We start from the raw sequence: 19287 nt of genomic DNA on the forward strand, positions 1-19287 counted from the left end.
TGCAGAAATTGTGCTTGTGCACACAGTGAATATAGAGCCATGTCAGGGGCCCCCAGCCCCCCCTGCCGCAGCGGGAGGGTGAGTAGCGCCCAGGATGATCTCGCCTGGCCACCAGCCCAAACCAGCGTCAACAGCAGCGACCTCACCCGAGCATGAAACTGCACAGTCAGGGGCAACGGTAGATTTACAAAGAGGTACAAAAATTTCGGAAGGACCACCATTTTTGCCAGGGCTATCCTTGCGACCAAGGACAGGGGGAGCTTGTTCCAAATTTCGATTTTCCCCTCCAGCCAGTCCACCGCCCTCCCATAATTCAGTGTCCACAAGTCGCTCAGGCTACGGCTAATCCAGACCCCCAGGTACTTGACCGAGTCAGTTTCCCAGCGCAAGGGATAGTCCGAGTGCACCTCAGAAGTGGCCTCCGTCAAAGGGAACGCAACAGACTTGGACCAGTTAATGGATACCCTTGCCAGACCCTCAAAGCGGACGAACTCTCGCAGCAGCGGGCTCAGGTTCTCGGCGGGGTTAGTTACATATAGCGTTACATCGTCAGCGTATAAGGAAATCAGCAAGCTACGAGAGCTAAAGCCAATGCCCCGGGCCGTGTGGTGTTGGCGGACCCGAGCCGCCAGGGGCTCCATGGCAATAGCAAATAGCAGCGGAGACAAAGGGCAGCCCTGCCTGGTCCCTCGGGAGATGTCAAACGGCTGGGAGATCAGTCCATTCACCCGCACCCGCGCCCTGGGAGCAGCGTATAGTAGCCGTATCAAGTTTATAAAGAGGGGGCTAAATCCCATCCTGCCAAAAATCCTAAACAGGTAGGGCCATTCCAGCGAGTCAAACGCTTTCGTGGCGTCAAGGAAAATGACCGCCGCCTGTATGGAGGGGTGTAAATAGTGCAGTACGGAAAATATCGTGCGAAGATTGTGCGATGTGGCGCGGCCCGGGATGAACCCCGACTGATCGGGTAGCGCCACCATCGGCAGCAAAGGCTGAAGCCTGTCCGCTATCAGTTTTGCGTAGATTTTGACGTCTACGTTGATGAGGGATAATGGACGGTACGAGTCCAGTAGCTGGCAATCTTTGTCAGGTTTTAATAGCGTAATTATCAGCGCCTCGCGCATCGAGTCCGGCAGGGAGCCAGTCTCTAGGGCCTCAGCGAAGACCGAGTGGAGTCTAGGGGCTAGTTCGTGAACATACGTCTTGTAAAAAATTGTGGACAGCCCATCCGGGCCAGGGGCCTTGAGCGCGGGCATGCTGTTTATCACCTGTGCGACATCCCGGGCAGTGAACGGGACATCCATATATCTACGGTGATGGTCATTAAACCAGACAATGGCAATTGAATCTAGGAAGGCGTCCAGGGATGCCGGCGCTTTTGTCTGTCTAGAGGTATAAAGGGTCGAGTAGAACTGAGCAAAAGCAGTAAGAACCGCGTCGTGCCCCAGCCGGAGCACTCCCTCCATATCCGTTATGGACGGTATAAAATTTGACTTCGCGCGCGGAGAAATAAGCCGCGCCAGGGTTCTGCTAGGCCTATCCCCCTCTCCATACCTACGGGCCTCCGCTTGCTTGCCCAGGAATTTCACCTCACGCTGCGCCTCAACGCCATACTCCAGTAACTTAGCCTTCATCTGCACCGCCAGTTCCAGCTCCTTCAACTCCCCCTCCAATTGTCCCAGAGTGCCGCGTATTGCTTTGAGGACACCTGCCTGTCTGGAGATACACTGGCCTCGGATCACAGACTTAAATGCGTCCCAGAGGACTGCCTCAGTAGTCACCGATCCAGTGTTTGTTTCGAAATATTTCACGATGTCCTCTCTAATCTCCTCAGTGAAGACAGGGTCGGTGAGCGCATGCGGGGGCAACCGCCAGGAGAATGCACGAGCGGGGGCCTCAGGCACCCTTGCGACCAACAAGCACGGGGCAAGATCAGAGAACGACCTGGCCTGAATGTCCACCTCCACCACCCAGGATGCCACATCCGGCGAGACCAACCAGTAATCCAGGCGGGACCAAGCCGCATGCTGACTCGTTATGCACGTCCCCATGGTATCAGTAGGGTGCCTTGCTCTCCATACATCCGACAACTCCCCCTCTGCCATGATATCTAAGAGGGCCTGCCTCGCTCTGGTGTGCGTGGGCCCCCCTGTACCCCTACGGTCCACTGCGTCTGCAAGTACTACATTAAAGTCACCACCTAGGATGATCGAGGAACAGTCTCTCAGCATAATCTGCGCCCACAGCTCCCTGAAGAAGTCAGGGTCATCCACATTAGGACCGTATACTGCCGCCAGCACCAGCTCCCTCCCCTGAAGCACACCGTGCGTAATCACGTACCTGCCCTCTTTGTCCAATTGAGTGTGGTGTTCCTTCCAGTCCAGCCCGTTACGAATGAGGATCGCCACCCCTCTAGCATAATTAGAATAAATGGAGGAATACACCCGTGCCCAGCGCGAGTGCTTCAGTCTAAGTGAAGGAGTGGAGTTCACGTGCGTCTCCTGCAAGAAGCAGATATCCACCTTATGACGAGAGAGATATCCCTGCATGAGTCTAGCTTTTTTGTAGTCTCCAAGTCCTCTAATGTTCCACATTACTAATCTAACGCCTGCCATCCCATTTTCTGTTCTGTGTTCCACCTCTGCCGCCTCTGTGTAAATAATGCCTCCCCCTCCTAGCATATACCTCGTGCCATGTATAGGGTAATATCATGGTAAACTGCAAGAGAAAATATCCATCGTACCAAACATTGCATAACATAAACCAACACAACTCCCCCCCCGCCCCCCGCCCTCACCAACCCCCCAAACAGGTTGTGACAGATCCCTCCCATAGACACGCAAGGCGTGTTGGCAACTTGAACCTAAAGACAATGGGAGACACCCCATGGGGCGTGGTGCTCCAAGCGTACTCCCCTGTTTACACAGGGTGGCTGCACTATAACAGTTCCCGCAACACACCAGCGTCACTCTCAATAGTCGGGCTATAGCCCACTTCGTGGAGGGCCGCGCTCTATAAGTGCAACTAGCATCTCAGCGCGAATGACAGAGGCAGGCCCTGCACCTCACCTCAGAAACTTATACGTGGACCACAAGTGCAACTGTGGGTGGGACAAGTCTGGCACTGCACTCACAGATAACAGTACATTCTGAGGATAGAACTTGACGCCTACACCCACCTGGGTCAGTCATTGTCACTCAGACGGCCGTCTACTACCTCCGCACGAGGTGATGTTCTTCTCGCCCCGGTACCTCCAAGTTGTTTAGCAAATTTCAACGCCGCCGCGGCCTCAGTGAAGTAATGCGTGGTACCCTCGTGCGACACCTTCAACTTCGCTGGATATAACAGTGCATATTGGACGTTAGCCTGGATCAGTAGTTTTTTAGCAGGTAGAAATTCCTTCCGGGCGGCCTGTACAGAAGGAGTGAAATCAGGGTAAAAGGAGATGTTGTTCCCTTTGTGGGTGATTTTGCCCTTTTCACGAGCAAGGCGTAAGATGAGATCCCTGTCTTGAAAATTCAGGATCTTAGCTAGGATAGGGCGCGGCGGCGCCCCCACCGGCGGTTTCTTCCCCAATGACCTGTGCGCACTCTCAACAGCGAACACCGGGGACAGCGCCGGATCAAAGAGTTCGTGGAGCAGCTCGGACACGTACATTTCCATTCTGCCAGTGTTCGTCGTCTCCGGTATGCCCGTGATGCGGATGTTGGATCTTCGTGACCTCGCCTCTAAATCATCCGTCTTGGCCCGAAGGAATTCCAATTCTTTATTCACGGACGTAAGTTGTTTCTTGGTTTCGTGCCGGAACTCGCAGCATTCAGTGTGCTCAGCCTCTAGACTGTCCAGTCTGGCGTCATGCGAATCCACTTGCTGCTTGACAGACTCCAACTGAGAGGCCATGGCGTCAAGCTTGGCGTCAATGCTTTTGAGGCTCGACCTCACCTCCAACATCAATGACCGGTAATCGCCATCCGGCCCCGTCCCCTGCGAGGTGGATTCCGCCGCCTCCTGGTCCACTGCTTGTTGCTTAGCCTGTCGCTTGTGATCAAAGGTGAGCCGAGACTGCTTAGCTTCGTTTTTCCCCCCCATGTCGATATGTCAGCACTGATCACGTACAAGGAGGGCGCCCCAGCATTAATCAGAATAGTTATGCTGTAGGTCACGGTGTCGAAGGCCACGGCCAGTTCTACAGGGGCCCAGTCACCCCCACGCCCAACCACGTCTCAGTAGTCACCAGTTCAACAGGGGTACAGCTTGAGACCTCAGGAGCAGCTGGTGTAGGCCCGACGGGTAATCACACCACCGCGCTTAGACTCAGAAGGGCCCCACTGGCCAGCCGGGCAGCCGCGGACTATCCCACGCGGAGTGCCTCAGGATCGGTTGCCCGTGCAGCGTCCCCCTCACGACTTACACCCCTTTGCCAGCTCGTGCAGACAGGCTCATTTCTGACTCGCCTTATCACGCCAATGCCCACGGGGAAATTGCCGCACTCGCCTAGCCACTCACAGGCTCTGCCACCTGCCCCTCCGCGCGGCGGTTCGCTGCCTGTAGTTGTACTCTGCACGGTCCCGCAGCTATCATCCGGACATTCTGCCTCTCAGCACACGATCCTCTCTCTCATATCGCCAGTCCCAGGAGGTCTCGGGCCTCGACGCAAGCTAAGCGGCCCCCACGATCACAGCCGCCCATGTAGGCATCGACCCCCTCCGTAGATTGAATGCTGCGGTGCGGTCTCACCTCCAGTCCAGCCCGTCAATCCCTCAGCCGCAGTCGGCCGCAGCCGCGACTCTCCCGAGGCTCATAAAATGGCGCCCGCGGCGTCCGAGGTGCCCCAGGTCGCGGCCCGTAGCAAGAAAGCAGGTGTCCTTTCAGCCCGGCAGGCAGGCATCCGCGCCTGGTCTTTGGGGCTCGCCAATGTCAACGGATCCGTGCACTCCGAACCTCGCCACTCACTCAGCCCGGGGCTCACAGCGTCTCAGTCACATCAGGCCTTCCCAGCCCCGGGCTCCCGCAGCTTGGCCCGTCCGCCTCCAACCGCCGCGGAGGCGGGCGTTCACCGCAGGAGCAGCACGTCAGGGCGTCCGGAGTCACACCTCGATCCCTCGGTCTCCAGCAGCCACCAGAGTCCGTCCAACCAGGCACTGAGTGTCGCGCTACCCTCCGGTGTAGGAATCAGGACGCCGAGTGGGTGCAGAGAAGGATTTTATGAAGGATTATTTGGTGCAGCCGGCGGAGCTCGCTCACAGAGCGGCCATTCCGCTGCCCGGTTGGCCACGCCCCCGTCTTGAGACAAACTTAAGACAGACTTAAGACAGTCTTAAGACAGACTTAAGACAGTCTTAAGACAGACTTAAGACAAACTTAGGACAGATTTAAGACAAACTTAAGACAGACTTAAGACAGACTTAAGTTAGGATTTTGTCTTAAGTTTGTCTTAAGTCTGTCTTAAGTCTGTCTTAAGTCTGTCTTAAGTTTGTCTTAAGACAAACTTAAGACAAAATCCTAACTTCTGTGAATACCAAAAGTAGTAAGTTTAGGATTTTGTCTTAAGTTAGTTCTGTGAATCGGGCCCTTGGTGCCACCTTCACCTCTCTTGGCTTGGCAGAAGTTTTGCCGTAAAATGACTATATTAGCACGCATCCTTTATCTTTTCCTAGCCCTTCCTCTAACTCCACCACCACACGCCTTCCACTCACTGCAACTCAAAATCAATAAATTAATTTGGGGCGGCAAGAAACCCTGCCTCCAGAAACACCTCATATACCGATGAATACAAGAGGGTGGATTAGCTGTGTCCGTGATAGCTCACGACTTCCTAGCTTCCCAACTTCACTTTTTAGTGGAATGGAACTGCACTCTTTCTGAGAAGCACTGGGGCTTCATGGACCAGGCGGTAACGGGCTCTCACATATGGAAGGAAGCATGACTCCCTTGTAAACATAGAGCATGGGGTCTTTATTCCTCCCCATTGACTAGCTCAGCTTTTAAAGTGTGGGATGTTGTAGTGACCAAGGCGGGTTTAACCTCCTCTCCCTCCCCCATGACCCCAATCTTATCAAACTTGAAATTCTGCCTGGGGATGCACCACAAGAGTTTCCGACAATTGCAGGAGGATGGGTGCAAGCGTATCGGTAGTCTGTTTGACTCTGAGGGGATTATTCCTTTTGAGCACTTGAAGTCTGATATGGGCTTAAGGAAGGGGACCATCTCCAATACCTCCAAATGCAACTCTGGGTGCTGCAAATAGTCCTGAAATCACATGCAGGGAGGCCCCTTACTTCCTTTGAAAAATGGGTCATCCACAAAAAAGGTAGCAAGCACCTAATCTCTGCTTCCTATTAGGGAAACAAAAGTCATCAACTACATCCACGGGTCAAACTAGGTAGGAGACGGAACTCCGTAGGGCACTCACTGCCAAAGAATGTAAGGACATTTACTACTGAGCTAAACAAACATATAACCAGTACAGAAACCGCATACAAAATAGTGTCTTATTGTTACCTAATCCCAGCTCAGCTCCAAGCTTGGAACCGAAAACGCTCGAAAGAGTGCTGGAGTGGGTTTGGAGGTACGGGCACCCTAATCCACCTGCTGTGGCACTGCCCGAAACTGGGTCATTTCTGGGATCATGTACTTATCAACATTGACAGGGCCTTCCAAACGACTATCCCGAGGTCCAGGCCTGGATGTATGTCATTACATCGCATACTAATACCACGCATGCCATTACAATGCGGGTATTACTAAGCGATGTCAATGACAACGACATGCCATGACAACGCAAATTTTTACGACGACTATGCCTTTACCGCGCATACCATTACAACGCAAAGGCATGCGTGGTAAAGCTATACTCGTGGTGAAAGTTTGCAAGGTAAGTGACTACCCTACCCCTACACAACCCTCCCCCGCCCCCCAGTCCTCTCCCTACAATAACACTACACTACTCTGCACGACCCCACGACACTTCACTAAAACACTACACTACACACTACAACACTACCCTAAACCCTAATGCACTACACTATTCAAACACTACAACACAACCCTAAAACACTACACAAACTCTACAACAGTGCCCTAAAACACTACACTACCCTAGACCCTAAAACACTACACTACACAAACACTACTACACTACCCTAAACCCTAAAACATTACACAACCCTAAACCCTAAAACACTACATTACACAAACACTACAACACTACCCTAAACCCTAAAACACTACACTACACAATCACTACTACACTACCCTAAACCCTAAAACACTACACTACCCTAAACTCAAAAACACTACACTACACAAACACTACAACACTACCCTAAACCACTACACTAACCCCTAAAACACTACACTACACAAACACTACAACACTACCCTAATCCCTAAAACACTACACTACACAAACACTACTACACTTCCCTAAACCATAAAACACTACACTAACCCCTAAAATACTACACTACTCAAACGCTACAACACTACCCTAAACCGTAAAACACTACACTACATAAACACTACTACACTACCCTAAACCCTAATACACTACACTAAACAAACAGTACAAAACTACACCACTACTCTACAAAAAAACACACTAAAACATTATTTTAAAAAAAACACACAACACAAACATTACAACACTACCTTTACACTACCCTAAACCCTACAAAAGTAACCCCCACCCCAAGCGCAAACCCCCTTACCTCTCTCCTCTCCAGCTTCGCCGTCTCTGCTCTCGGTTCTTGCTTCCTCCTTCCTGCTTGGTGCACGTCGTTGTAAGGAAACAGCCTCAGTTTCCTCACAACGACTTGGATAGCCGCCGCCGCCATTACACATTACATCGCATGCGTTGTAAACGTGCATGCGATGTTATGGTATGCGTGGTTTTAACCACGCGTTGTAACATCGCATGCGTTGTAACGCATGCGATGTAATGGCAACGCGTGGTAAAAACCGCGTTGTAATGGCTGTTCCCCCCAGGCCTATACCATCCTGGGGCTTCCTAACACCTTGATGCTCTTTGAGAGGCTGAAAGATGGTCCTTGCCCTGGGAGCAGCCCATCAGGTGATATTCTCCTTGTGGGGTACCGTCCAGATCTCTGCCCATACTGCCTGGCTTTAAAAGCTCTGGTTCATACTGGGTATGGAGAAGTTATTGTTAGCTGTTGAGCAAAAGAGCTAGACTTATTCCAAACTGTGGGGGCTATTCATCTATATTCTATCCCCAGAATGTAATGATCTAACCTACGGGACCTATCTTAAGTTGTTTCGCTTACTCCGAGAGCCCACCTCTACCAATAATGTGCACTCTATGAGCTTGTGGCCCATAACCACATTCACCCACCTGGGACTTGTCTTGACATGCCACCACTATTGACCTCCTAGCTACAACTCGGGAAGAACTTAGCTGGGAAGGGGGTTGTTTTGTCGGGGTATTTGTTTTCCTATTTTGATAATGCTTATGGGAGCTGCAGTCCCCGATGGGTGCGGGCAGCCATACTCTCCAGCAGGTTGCAATCCCTTATTCCACACTGCTGGCCTTCCTTCTGGGGTGTAGGTGATAGACTGTGCGTGTCTATGACTCACGTTGGCTTTATTTACAGAATTGTTCCTGACATACCTACAGTAATGGTGCCGACCTGTGAGGTTATAGGCAAACAACTGTGTTCATTTATATTCTAAATGAGCATTGACAGCCCCTTGGGTTGTAGGCATCCAGCTGGGCTTGTTTGCGAATTGCTAATACTTTAATAAACAGAGTTGATTCATAAAAAATAGAAATTCACTGAAAAAACAAATGTTAAAGTGACGTTATAGTTAGGTGTAAATGTAGTACCCCCTTTGCAGAACCGAGTGATGTTTTTGATGATATGACACCATAGGCTGACGATGGCTGAGGCTGATGGCAGTAGAGTGTTCCCTTTTTGCCTTTGACCCAATGTATTATATGGTTTCATTCTGTTTTCGGTATTCCCTCTGCATTGTATTATGTCTTGTAACTGCACCATTATTGTGTTATTTCGTTTTATTTTTATTTTCAATAAAAAGAATTTTAAAACAGGCACTGACACAGCTAAATCATTGGGGACCCTCCAATGCAGGAAAGTGCCCTTTCAGGGTGCTTGGGGAAGACGACTTCCCTCCTACAGGAGTAGTTACCAACAGTATCATTACCCCTCATATTCCTCCACCTTTCAGCAGTTTCGTCCTCAGTACCAGCAAAGCCACCCTCCAAAAGCAGCCTACAATAACCCCCCCCCCAAGGTAAGGACACTAGCCACTGCCAGTGGCCAGCTACAGGTTCTGGCTACTACCCTACTGTCTCAATCTCGGGTAGGTGGAAAAATATCCAACCACCTTCAATGCTGGCAACAAATAACTAAAGACAAATGGGTCTTAAACCATGTTCAATTCAACCATACACTAGAATTAATCTAAACACCATCTTCATCCCCGCCTCAAGCTCCGTCCCAAAACATCTGCAACTCCTCAAGTTGGAGGTCAAAACCATGCTCAGAAAAGGAGCTATAGAGAGAGTTCTTCAGCATAAAAAGTAAGAGGCTTCTATTCCCTTTTCTTCTCGGTCCGCAAGAAGTTAAAAGAATGGTGACCAATTCTAGATCTGAGAAACCTCAGCACCTATCTCAGGAAGCAGTCTTTCCACATGGTAGCTCTGCAGGCCATACTGCAACTCCTAACTCAAGGATTCTATATGTTAACCCTCGATCTCCAAGATGCAAATGTTCACATTCCCATTCAACAAAAGCACAGGAAACTTTGAAGATTCACAGTAGCCGTCAGCCATTACCAGTTTAAGCTACTTCACTTTGGCCTAAAATCTGCCCCTTGCATCTTCATGAAGTGCTTGGCAGCAGTAGCAGTCTTTCTGATACAACACAAACATCAGGTGTTTCTGTATCCGACGTCTGGTTGGTCAAGGCACCTTCCAGTCAGGCCTATCAAAAACCAATAACAGCCTGCATAAACCCATTCAGCGAACTAGTCCTCACTCTCAATCTGAAGAAGTCAGTTCTTGGCTCATCACAGAACATAACATTCTTTGGGGTCACGCTTAATACCCTGGTCAGCAAGGCGTACCCCACATCTGAGATCCAGGTAAAATTGATGACTCTAGCAAAGTGAATGCAAAGAAAAGAGCCTCTCTCCGTTCACCTCTACAAATCCCTACTAGGGATGATCTCATCCTGCATCCCTCTAGTTCCATTCTGCCATCCGCTGATGCATTGGCTACAACAGGAATTGGATAGACAATGGGTTCAAGCTACGGGGTCTTTTGACGACCTCATTAAAGACACTCTGGCCATCATCAATGCCCTCTCCTGGTGAACGCAGCAGGCACATCTGTCAGTAGGCCTGTCTTGCATAAATCAAGCCTCTTCCTTGGTCATCACAACCAATGCTTACCTAGAGGGGTGCAACGCTTATCTCCGGGGCCTACAGGTCAGCAGCAAATGGCAGACTTATTATAGGCATTTCCACATCAATCTGCTCGAACTCAAGGCTGTACACCTTGCCTTTCAAGCTTTCCTTCCCAATAATAGGAAATTCTGTGGTGCTTATCCGGACGGAGAATACAACCACTATGCAGTACATGAACAAACAGGATGGCACATGATCTCAACTGCTGTCCCAGGAAGCACAAAGCATCTGGGAGTGGTTCATTTGCCACAAAGTGCATCTACGAGCAGAGCATGTCTCTGGAAAGCAAAATACCATAGCGGCCACTCTCAGCAGATTGAAGACCTCGTGGCATGAGTGGGAAATCGACCAGGAGAACCTCAACAATGTCTTTCTCCAGTGGGGCAAACTGAATCTGGATCTCTTCGCAACCCTCCAGAGCTGGAAATGCCGGTTCCTAGCAAGCTGGCATCCATATGCGGGGTCATAGGGGAATGCATTTCTGATTGCATGGTCCGGAATCTTTGCTTACGACTTTCCTCCGATTCCTCTCCTCCGAAGAGTCCTCATGAAAATGAAGGCAGAACCATACAAGATCATACTCATAGCTCCAATATGGCCACACCAACATTGGTTTATGGAGTTACTCCTCCTCTCAGAGAAGAGCCACATCCAGATGAAGCTGGTGCCCTCTCTTCTAACAGTGAACTAGGGCCAAGTGCTGCACCCAGATCCCAAGTCACTTCACTTGTCAGCCTGGCTTTTGAGTTCAACGAATTTGCACACCTAAATATCCCACCAGACTGCAGGGACATCTTAGCCAAAGCTTGCGCAGTCAGTACTCATAAAACCAATTGTCTCAAATTGAAAAGATTTACCATATGGTGCCAAACTTCTAAAGTGCATCCACTTTCCTCTTCACCAGAAGAAATCCTTCCATATCTTCTGCATCTGGCACAGTCAGGGCTGGCTTATGTGTCCATTAAAGTCCATTTAGCTGCCCTTTCCCGCTTCATGCGGTCACCCTCATCGCCTTCATTATAGTCTTCCAGACTCGTTAAACAATTCCTCAAGGGGTTATTTAGGGTCTTCCTACTGGTAAGGCCTCCTCCTCCACTCTGGCAACTCAACATTGTACTTTCGCAGTGTATGAAAAACTCTTTTGAACCCATCAACAGGGCAGGGCAGATATTAGGTTCCTATCCTGAAAGGTAGTTCTCCACTTGGACCTAACCTCAGTCAGAGGAGTCAGCGATATACAGGCTTTCACCATTCAGGAACCTTTCCTCCAACTTAGGGACAATAGGGGAAATCTTCAAAGAAACCGGAAGTCATTCCTAAAGTCTCATCAGACTTTCACCTCAGTGAGCCTGTAATTCTGAAAACCTTTTTTCCAGACCCTAAAACACCAGCAGCAAGAGCAATACAATCTTTAGAGGTCAAAAGATGCCTAAAGTTCTACTTGGACTAAACAAAGCGCTTTCACAAATCCAATCAACTATTTGTAGCATACAGCACTCCAAAGAAAGGGTATCCTCTCTCAAAACAGAGCATTTCTAGATGGATATTCAGCACCATTCAATTCTGTCACCTGAAAGCGGGCAGACCGTTACGCACATCAGTGAGTGTCCACAAGAACTATGTCTATTTTGATGGTGCTGTTTGCCGGTGTGTCACTCCAAGAAATTTACCGGGCAGTGACCTGGAAGATCAGACACACCTTTATGCAGTGCTACTGCTTGAAATAGGCAGTTTACATTGATGCGGCAGTGGGCCAAGCGGTGTTACGACATCTTTTCCAGTGAATGAAGCTATCTCCTTCTTCCCACCATCCTCTCACCAGCTACGTATATTTTGCGTTGTAGCATGCATTGTTAGAACGGTATTCTGTCTATATTTTGATACATAGATATGTATACATATTTTTCTTTTTTTACATGCATGTATGTTAGACTTTGTGAGAAAATGTGTTTCTCAACTGCTATTTAATCAGATTCAAGCATGTGAATCTGTGAAAGATCCAATACTGGAGTAAGAAAATAAGTCAGTTACCTGCAACCTCAGGTTCCTTGTTATTTGAATCTATGATAGATTCACCTTCGACCCACCCTTCCCCATTGGGAAGGCTCACCGTCTCTCTCAGTGGGTGTTTATTTACACTTGTGCTTTAAAAAAATCTGAGGAACTAGGGATTCTCACAGGAATGTTCCAGAGGGTAGTGCAAACTGATTAGTTGAAACTTAAGTTTGGTCTCTTTTTAAGAATGACTATGATATTTTACTAAGCTGAAGCCTTTCTAGTCTATACCTATCATTACATTGCTTTTCTAAGGTACTGTGGGACGCCCATCTCTACAATGGAGAATGATTCAAGCATGTGAATCTATGAAAGATTCCAATACTGGAGAACTACAGTTACAACTATGTATCTTATTTTCTTATGGGTATGTAGCTTTGAAGTCTGGAGCTGCTGTGGTAAATTATGATACAACAAACAAATGATGGACGGAATGCTGACAATGCAGACATTCTCCCCCAGTCAAGAGATCTGGGTTAAATCCATCGTTCTTTTGCCCACTACACCACCCCAGTTAAGAAATGGCCATATGCAAATCAGTCTTGACCCTGTGCCTCATGGGAACAGTCCATCCCGAACTGCCAAGCCATGTCTTCCCTGGACCGGAATCAAGCATCCTAGGACCGGTTTCTGGCTATCAGCCGTCATCAGCCAGGATAGCTTGACTCCAGTGGCGTAGTGAGCACGGGTCCCACGTCTGGGAATACCCATCCTACTTAGGGCGAAAAGCGTTACAACAAACAAATGATGGACGGAATGCTGACAATGCAGACATTCTCCCCCAGTCAAGAGATCTGGGTTAAATCCATCATTCTTTTGCCCACTACACCACCCCAGTTAAGACATGGCCATATGCAAATCAGTCTTGACCCTGTGCCTCATGGGAACAGTCCAGCCCGAACTGCCAAGCCATGTCTTCCCTGGACCGGAATCAAGCATCCTAGGACCGGTTTCTGGCTATCAGCCGTCATCAGCCAGGATAGCTTGACTCCAGTGGCGTAGTGAGCACGGGTCCCACGTCTGAACCACCTTTTACCTTACTCCACCTCTACCCCATTGTAGTCTCACTTACCAACACCATGCTTATCAACACTCTAATGCACATCCTTCCACTGAGCTCAAAGGACATAGTTCCTACAAACGTTATAATTAAATATGACCAAAAACTAGGGGTGGGCGGAATTTGCGAACTCCACTTTCGCAAATTATCGCGAAAATGTTAAAAATTATCGCAAACACGCGGAAATATCGCGAAGATGCGGACGTTTTTTTCCCGCATGTTCGCAAGATTTTCTGCATGGTTGCGGCTCGCCAACTTACCCATGTGGTTGCTCGCGGGCGCGGCCATCTTGTTTTCAGTTGTCTCGCGGTGCATGATCACCAGAAGAAAGACGTGATCGCGCGACACATGACGTCACTGCGGGCGCGAACTGTCGCGAGACAGCGCAAATGGCTAAAAACAATACAACATCTCATGGAGAACGCGACCAGATCAAGAAAACTTGTCGGCGAACGCAGGGATTCAGGTAAGGCGATCGCGCGCGCGAGAATGTATTATTTTACAGTGCGAGCAAGAAACAAATTATCGCCAAGCTGCGGAATGCGGAAATTTTGACATTTTCGCGCTCTCCGCGGAACGCGAAAATGTCAAATTATCGCAATTTCCGAGAACGGAACGAAATTTTCGCCCTGGCCTACAAAAAACCTCGGAACGTGCATCGCCTTCCTTTTTTTATTCTGAGCTCATGGTTTCAGTTTAAAAATTGCATGACTCAATACAACTTTCAACAAATAAATGCCCCTTTCCTCAACAGTAGTATAATTCATTATATGCTAAAACGATGTGAAGATCAGCTTCTGTTAGCAGTAAATTTGGACAGATTCATTTTTACAAGTCTCAGGGTTCATTAGTCCTAACCAGATGTCTTACTGTTGTTGCCTGTGATAGTAAAGGCCTCTCGATTACTTATTAAATATTTCTGCCTTCCAGTCCCAGGCAGTGAATGACAGTCTTGCACCATCTTCATCAAGCTCCAGAATCCCAGCAGTCGCACACCATCTAAGAATCTGCAGATCACCCATTCAGTAGCATCCATTAAAACATTAAACTAAGGGAAACCTAAATTTCTATTTAATCTTTCCTTCTTCAAACACATGTGATTGCTTTCATAGGACACTGTGTCAATAATGTAATGTGCAACAGATACTGATTCATCTGGAGTCATTTCACTCCGAACATGATCTTGTCATTCTCTTCCTCTGTCACAAGTATGAACTCTGTGCTCTCAGCCCTAACAGTACATACTTATCTTACTCACAGGTCTTTGCTAGCAGGAGGTTCTGGTAAATATGTACAGAGCAGCCCCTTCCTTCCAGCAACTACAGCAGGGCTTCTTGGGTTACTCCTTCAGGGTCGAGTTACTTTTTTTGTCATGGCAAATGATTGGCCCTAGGTAGAGTTGGTCAGTGTTTATCTTCTTCATTGATATTGCCATCTATGAACAGGGACTGTGTTTTAATTAGATGACAATATGTTGGTTCTCTGGTACATTAAGTCCTTCTCATCACAAGCCTTGTGCTCCCTCCCACCTTACATTGCTGACTGTGTCTTTAGCCTATTTAAGTGATGCTTGTGTACCTTAGCTAAGACGTCACAGGCAGGTTTAGGTATAAGTATAGCTAGGTTAAGGGAAGCACCTAAAACTGTTTATTTTCAAAATGTGAGGGGTAGCTGTATATCAGGCGATGGGTTCTTTTTATTGTATGTAGTATGAATATAGTGACTGTCAGATGGGTAAATGAGACTCAGTTAATACTTCATTCCTCTACCACTCCTTAACCTAGACCTCTTCTCCCACAAAAGTGTGTATTACACTGATATTGCACTAGTTAATGGTTTTTCGATATCTTTTTAAATGGGATGATCAGGTGGGCTTATTCTCTCCCCAGATGACTAAGCAGGTACAAGAGACCTCTGCTAAAGGACTTTTAATGTTACTTCTTTCTATCTTTCAATGTCTAGCTACAGAAGGACAGGCAAGTTGAGAATTTGCTTAATGGTAAAGTAGCTATTTTGTAATACATTACATCTACTTGGCATTGTATGTAGTTCAATGAACACACCAGCAGAAACCAATGATCTTCAGTAATCATCAAGCCTTCCTGGAATTACCCTGCAACATACACAGGATAGGTTGCTTATCTACAAACTCAAAATATGGAACAACGCTCCCCCTCACATCAAATTTGGGCCCTCATTCCTCCTTTTCAGCTCAGAAGAAACATCTCTGCATAAAGCTTTAAATCAACCATTATGTTCCACCAACGCCCTCATTCAATGGATGATTATAGATTCATGTCTTCCTCTCTCACTTCTTAGGCTAGGTACATTATCTTACATTATCCCTTTCCAGTTTCTACCCTCCGTTGCTGTCAGCTAGGATTTACCAATTTAAACACCATGGGCCAAATCTATCAAAGAGTTGTGCCACCCTTGCGCCACGCAACAGCACTCAAGAGCAACGCAACTCTTAAATTAGATATATCGAGCCACACAAGGCCACCGTGCAGGGCCCAGAGTGGATTGATAAATCTGCAGTAATGCAATGCGCTGCCCCAGAGAAGGATTCAATGGGTGAAGCATGGGTGTCCCCACACATCCAACCATGGATTTTAGCGCATTACCAGATTTACCATTACTTGTAGACCTGGGAATGCATCAAAAAGCTTCACCTTCGCAGGTGATGCATAACGAAGAGAAATATCTTTATTTCTCCTTGTTTTTTTTTCCTCTCTATGTGTTGTGCATTCTGCAGCACACATAGAAAGAGGAAAATGCCTCAGGGGATTGCTGGCATTTAAAAACAATCCTGCTTAAAAAACAGGCCCCTTTGCACCATGGTGTAAGGTTGCCTGCTTTGGCGCTAGGCAGCACATTCTGCACCAACGAAGGAAAAAGACAGGAATACGCTGCATACTGGTAAATGCGGCATATTCCTGCCCTTTCACTATCACGCACCACAGCAAGGTGGCTTGGTGCGCTGCATGATATTTTTAGAAATATGCCCCAATACATTTGTAGTAAGATGAGCCTAATGAAATCAGTCTTGCCCAGTGAAAGACAAGGACAGCTACTGTGGAATGATAAAAATAAAATTGGCTTCTTCAATCAAGCAACATATTCCTGCTGGTACCTTAATGGTTATCAGAACCTCTTGATATACCAGCAGCTTTAGTCTAATCCATGGTGGTAGTGCATCAAGAGCATGAATATGTTTTATTCAAGCGGCATTCTGGGAACTCCAAAAGGAATTCAAAATATCAGGTTCACTTCAAGGGAAATTGAATAGGACCTTATCTGCCATGTCAACAAAGATATATCACGCACCACATTTTCCCCTTCATATCAACTTACGGCCTCTTTACCTCATTGAATAATTAGTAACCACCTTATTTAAATGAGTGTCCAAAGTTATTCCTTCACATTGACCAAATATAGCATTTGAGGCCATTATTCCTTCTGTGATAGGGACATTGTTTGAGAGAAGGGGCGCATCAAGACAGAAATGCAAATAATAGTATCTATATGCCAGATGTACAAAGAACTGGTCACAAAAATCTGTACGTAAATTGTGACCAGTATTTTTGTGATAAATGAGGAACTTTACAAACCAGTCAGTTTGTAAAATTCCAATTTGTAATGGGCCTCAATCTGACCTACTTTATGAATAATCATGAGGTAGGTCAGAAATTGTGGCTCACTTTGATTGGAGGCCATCACAGGGATGGAGCCTGCTAGGGTCAGCAGACCACCATGTCTGTGATTGCCTCTCATTAAAGTTTGTTTTTTCTTTTAAATGCACCCCGTAAAGGAAATGGGGCTGTGTTCACATGTTTTAATGTTTGCTATTGAATTTGAATTGGTCCCTTGAACCACTGCCTACTGCCAAATATTTTTTTTAATTCACAAAGGGGGAAGAGTTCCGATGTGGACCTTTTTCCTTTTGCAAATGCAGTACCACCCCAACTCGGGAGTCAGAAATTTGACCGGATTGCGGTTGCAAAGCTTGGATACATCAATGTTTTTGATTCACAGATCCAATTTGCAGTTCAGAAGCAACACGTACACGCCCCTTCCAATCTGTCAATCATTTTCTATTCTCAAGGACATTTTAGGACTTGTAACCTTCTATAGACTCCTAAATTGGCTCAGTACATTCAAAAACGCTTATTAAATGGTTGCAAACACTGAATCGGAGTGTATGTGACCGTCAAAATGCTTAGCACGTCTGGCAGCATGGTACTATTAATCCTTCACCTTCCACCCCTTCCATTCCGAGCTAGATATTATATATTTGTAGTGCCTGCCTGAGGAGAGGAGGGCTGGAGTGAATGAGGCAAAATGTGACTTGTGTGTGCGGGGTGTGATTTTCAGCACAGCCACCCATGCATATGCTCTTAATTTCCTATGCACCCACGTTGGTACTGTTCCGTACTGTATGTGACAAATGTATGACTAAAGAGACAAGAAGACTTAGTGTCTGATTATGAGTTTGGTGGTCTTCAGACCGTCGTCGCGGTTGCGTCGAATTTACCGCCACCAACTTGGTGGTCCACCAGCCATATTGCAAGCTTGGTGGCTTGCTGAACGAAAGACCGTCAGAGAATTGCCGACCCCACCAGCCATTAGCTGACTGCCTCAACAGTGACCAGGGACAAGCAGCTGTCATAGGGTGGTACCAAGAAGTTCACTGCCATCCGTATTACAATTTGGCTTTTCGACGAGCTGGCGATGGTATCGCATGCTTCAAATCAGCAGAATCGAAGGATTTGTGGTGCATGCTCACCCATTTCCATTTCCCCCCTTCAGTCACCGACATGGATACCTTCCTCCAGGGCCCCCCTTCACAGCAGCATCTTGACCCTGAAGAAAACAACTCTATTGTTGCCGAAATCCAGATAAATCTGATTTGTACTATTTACCCATTGACTGAACTAGGCACATATGGTCCAGACTCTAGCAATGGGAAAGTACTCGTAGTAGGTATTTTCTCCTGTGTCATGTATTTTTGTACACTATAGTAAAAAGAAGTACACACCTGTATAGACACATGAAAAAATAGACACTGCCATCAGAAACACCGCGGCTGGCCCATTGGGAACATCGTAATGCGGCGGAAGGGAGATTGCCACCGTGGCAGTCATACCGCCAAAGCCGTAATCAGGCCCTAAGACTACTCTGAAGAACTTGCATCTTATTAATTACCCCTTATTTTTTATTTTAATTGCACTATTTTGAAGTTGGTATGTGTACAAAGTGAATAACATGTCAAAGATGGTAGTGAAATCTGGCTCTCTTTTTCTTTAGGATCCAGAAATATACTTTAAAAAGCCACAGCAATTACTTCAAGTCTTCTTAGATCTTGAGGAACAAAACCTTAACCTTATTCAAAACTGTCAGGAAACAGATGAAACACTGGAGGAAATTCGAGAGAGAGGTTACAAAATACAGGAAAAGCTGTAAGTTTTAAAAGTGAATTTTAGCCTTGACTAGTTATACAAAACACATGAGGTTGTGTTGTAATTTAATGAAAATGTAGCCCTTGTCCCCTTCATGTGTGAACTGACTGCAGTAACGGGCATAAGCTCTACCTAATTAGACATAACTAATGTGAATGCCTCTACACTAAGGGTGGGCGGAATTTGCGTAGTCGCGCTACGCAAAGATCCGCGAAACGGTAAAAAATCTCCGCGAGCACGCAGAAATTCCGCAATCACCTGTAATTG

The 19287-nt window shown here is 47.3% G+C and overlaps 1 protein-coding gene and 1 long non-coding RNA gene across 2 annotated transcripts in view; one reads left to right on the top strand and one right to left on the bottom strand.

Annotated features, from left to right (window-relative positions):
• Positions 1 to 19287, top strand: part of CCDC38 (coiled-coil domain containing 38) — a 1141020-nt gene that overhangs the window by 756360 nt on the left and 365373 nt on the right. The window contains exon 10 of the mRNA XM_085653370.1: positions 18869 to 19020. Within this exon, the coding sequence (XP_085509496.1) occupies positions 18869 to 19020 (152 nt within the window). The remainder of the gene's footprint in view (positions 1 to 18868; positions 19021 to 19287) is intronic.
• The window catches only part of LOC146855545 (uncharacterized), a 106665-nt gene that overhangs the window by 9793 nt on the left and 77585 nt on the right, over positions 1 to 19287 (bottom strand). The window lies entirely within an intron of this gene.

This window comes from Triturus cristatus, chromosome 4_1 (genome assembly GCF_964204655.1).
Source record: "Triturus cristatus chromosome 4_1, aTriCri1.1, whole genome shotgun sequence".
Lineage (NCBI taxonomy): Eukaryota > Metazoa > Chordata > Amphibia > Caudata > Salamandridae > Triturus > Triturus cristatus.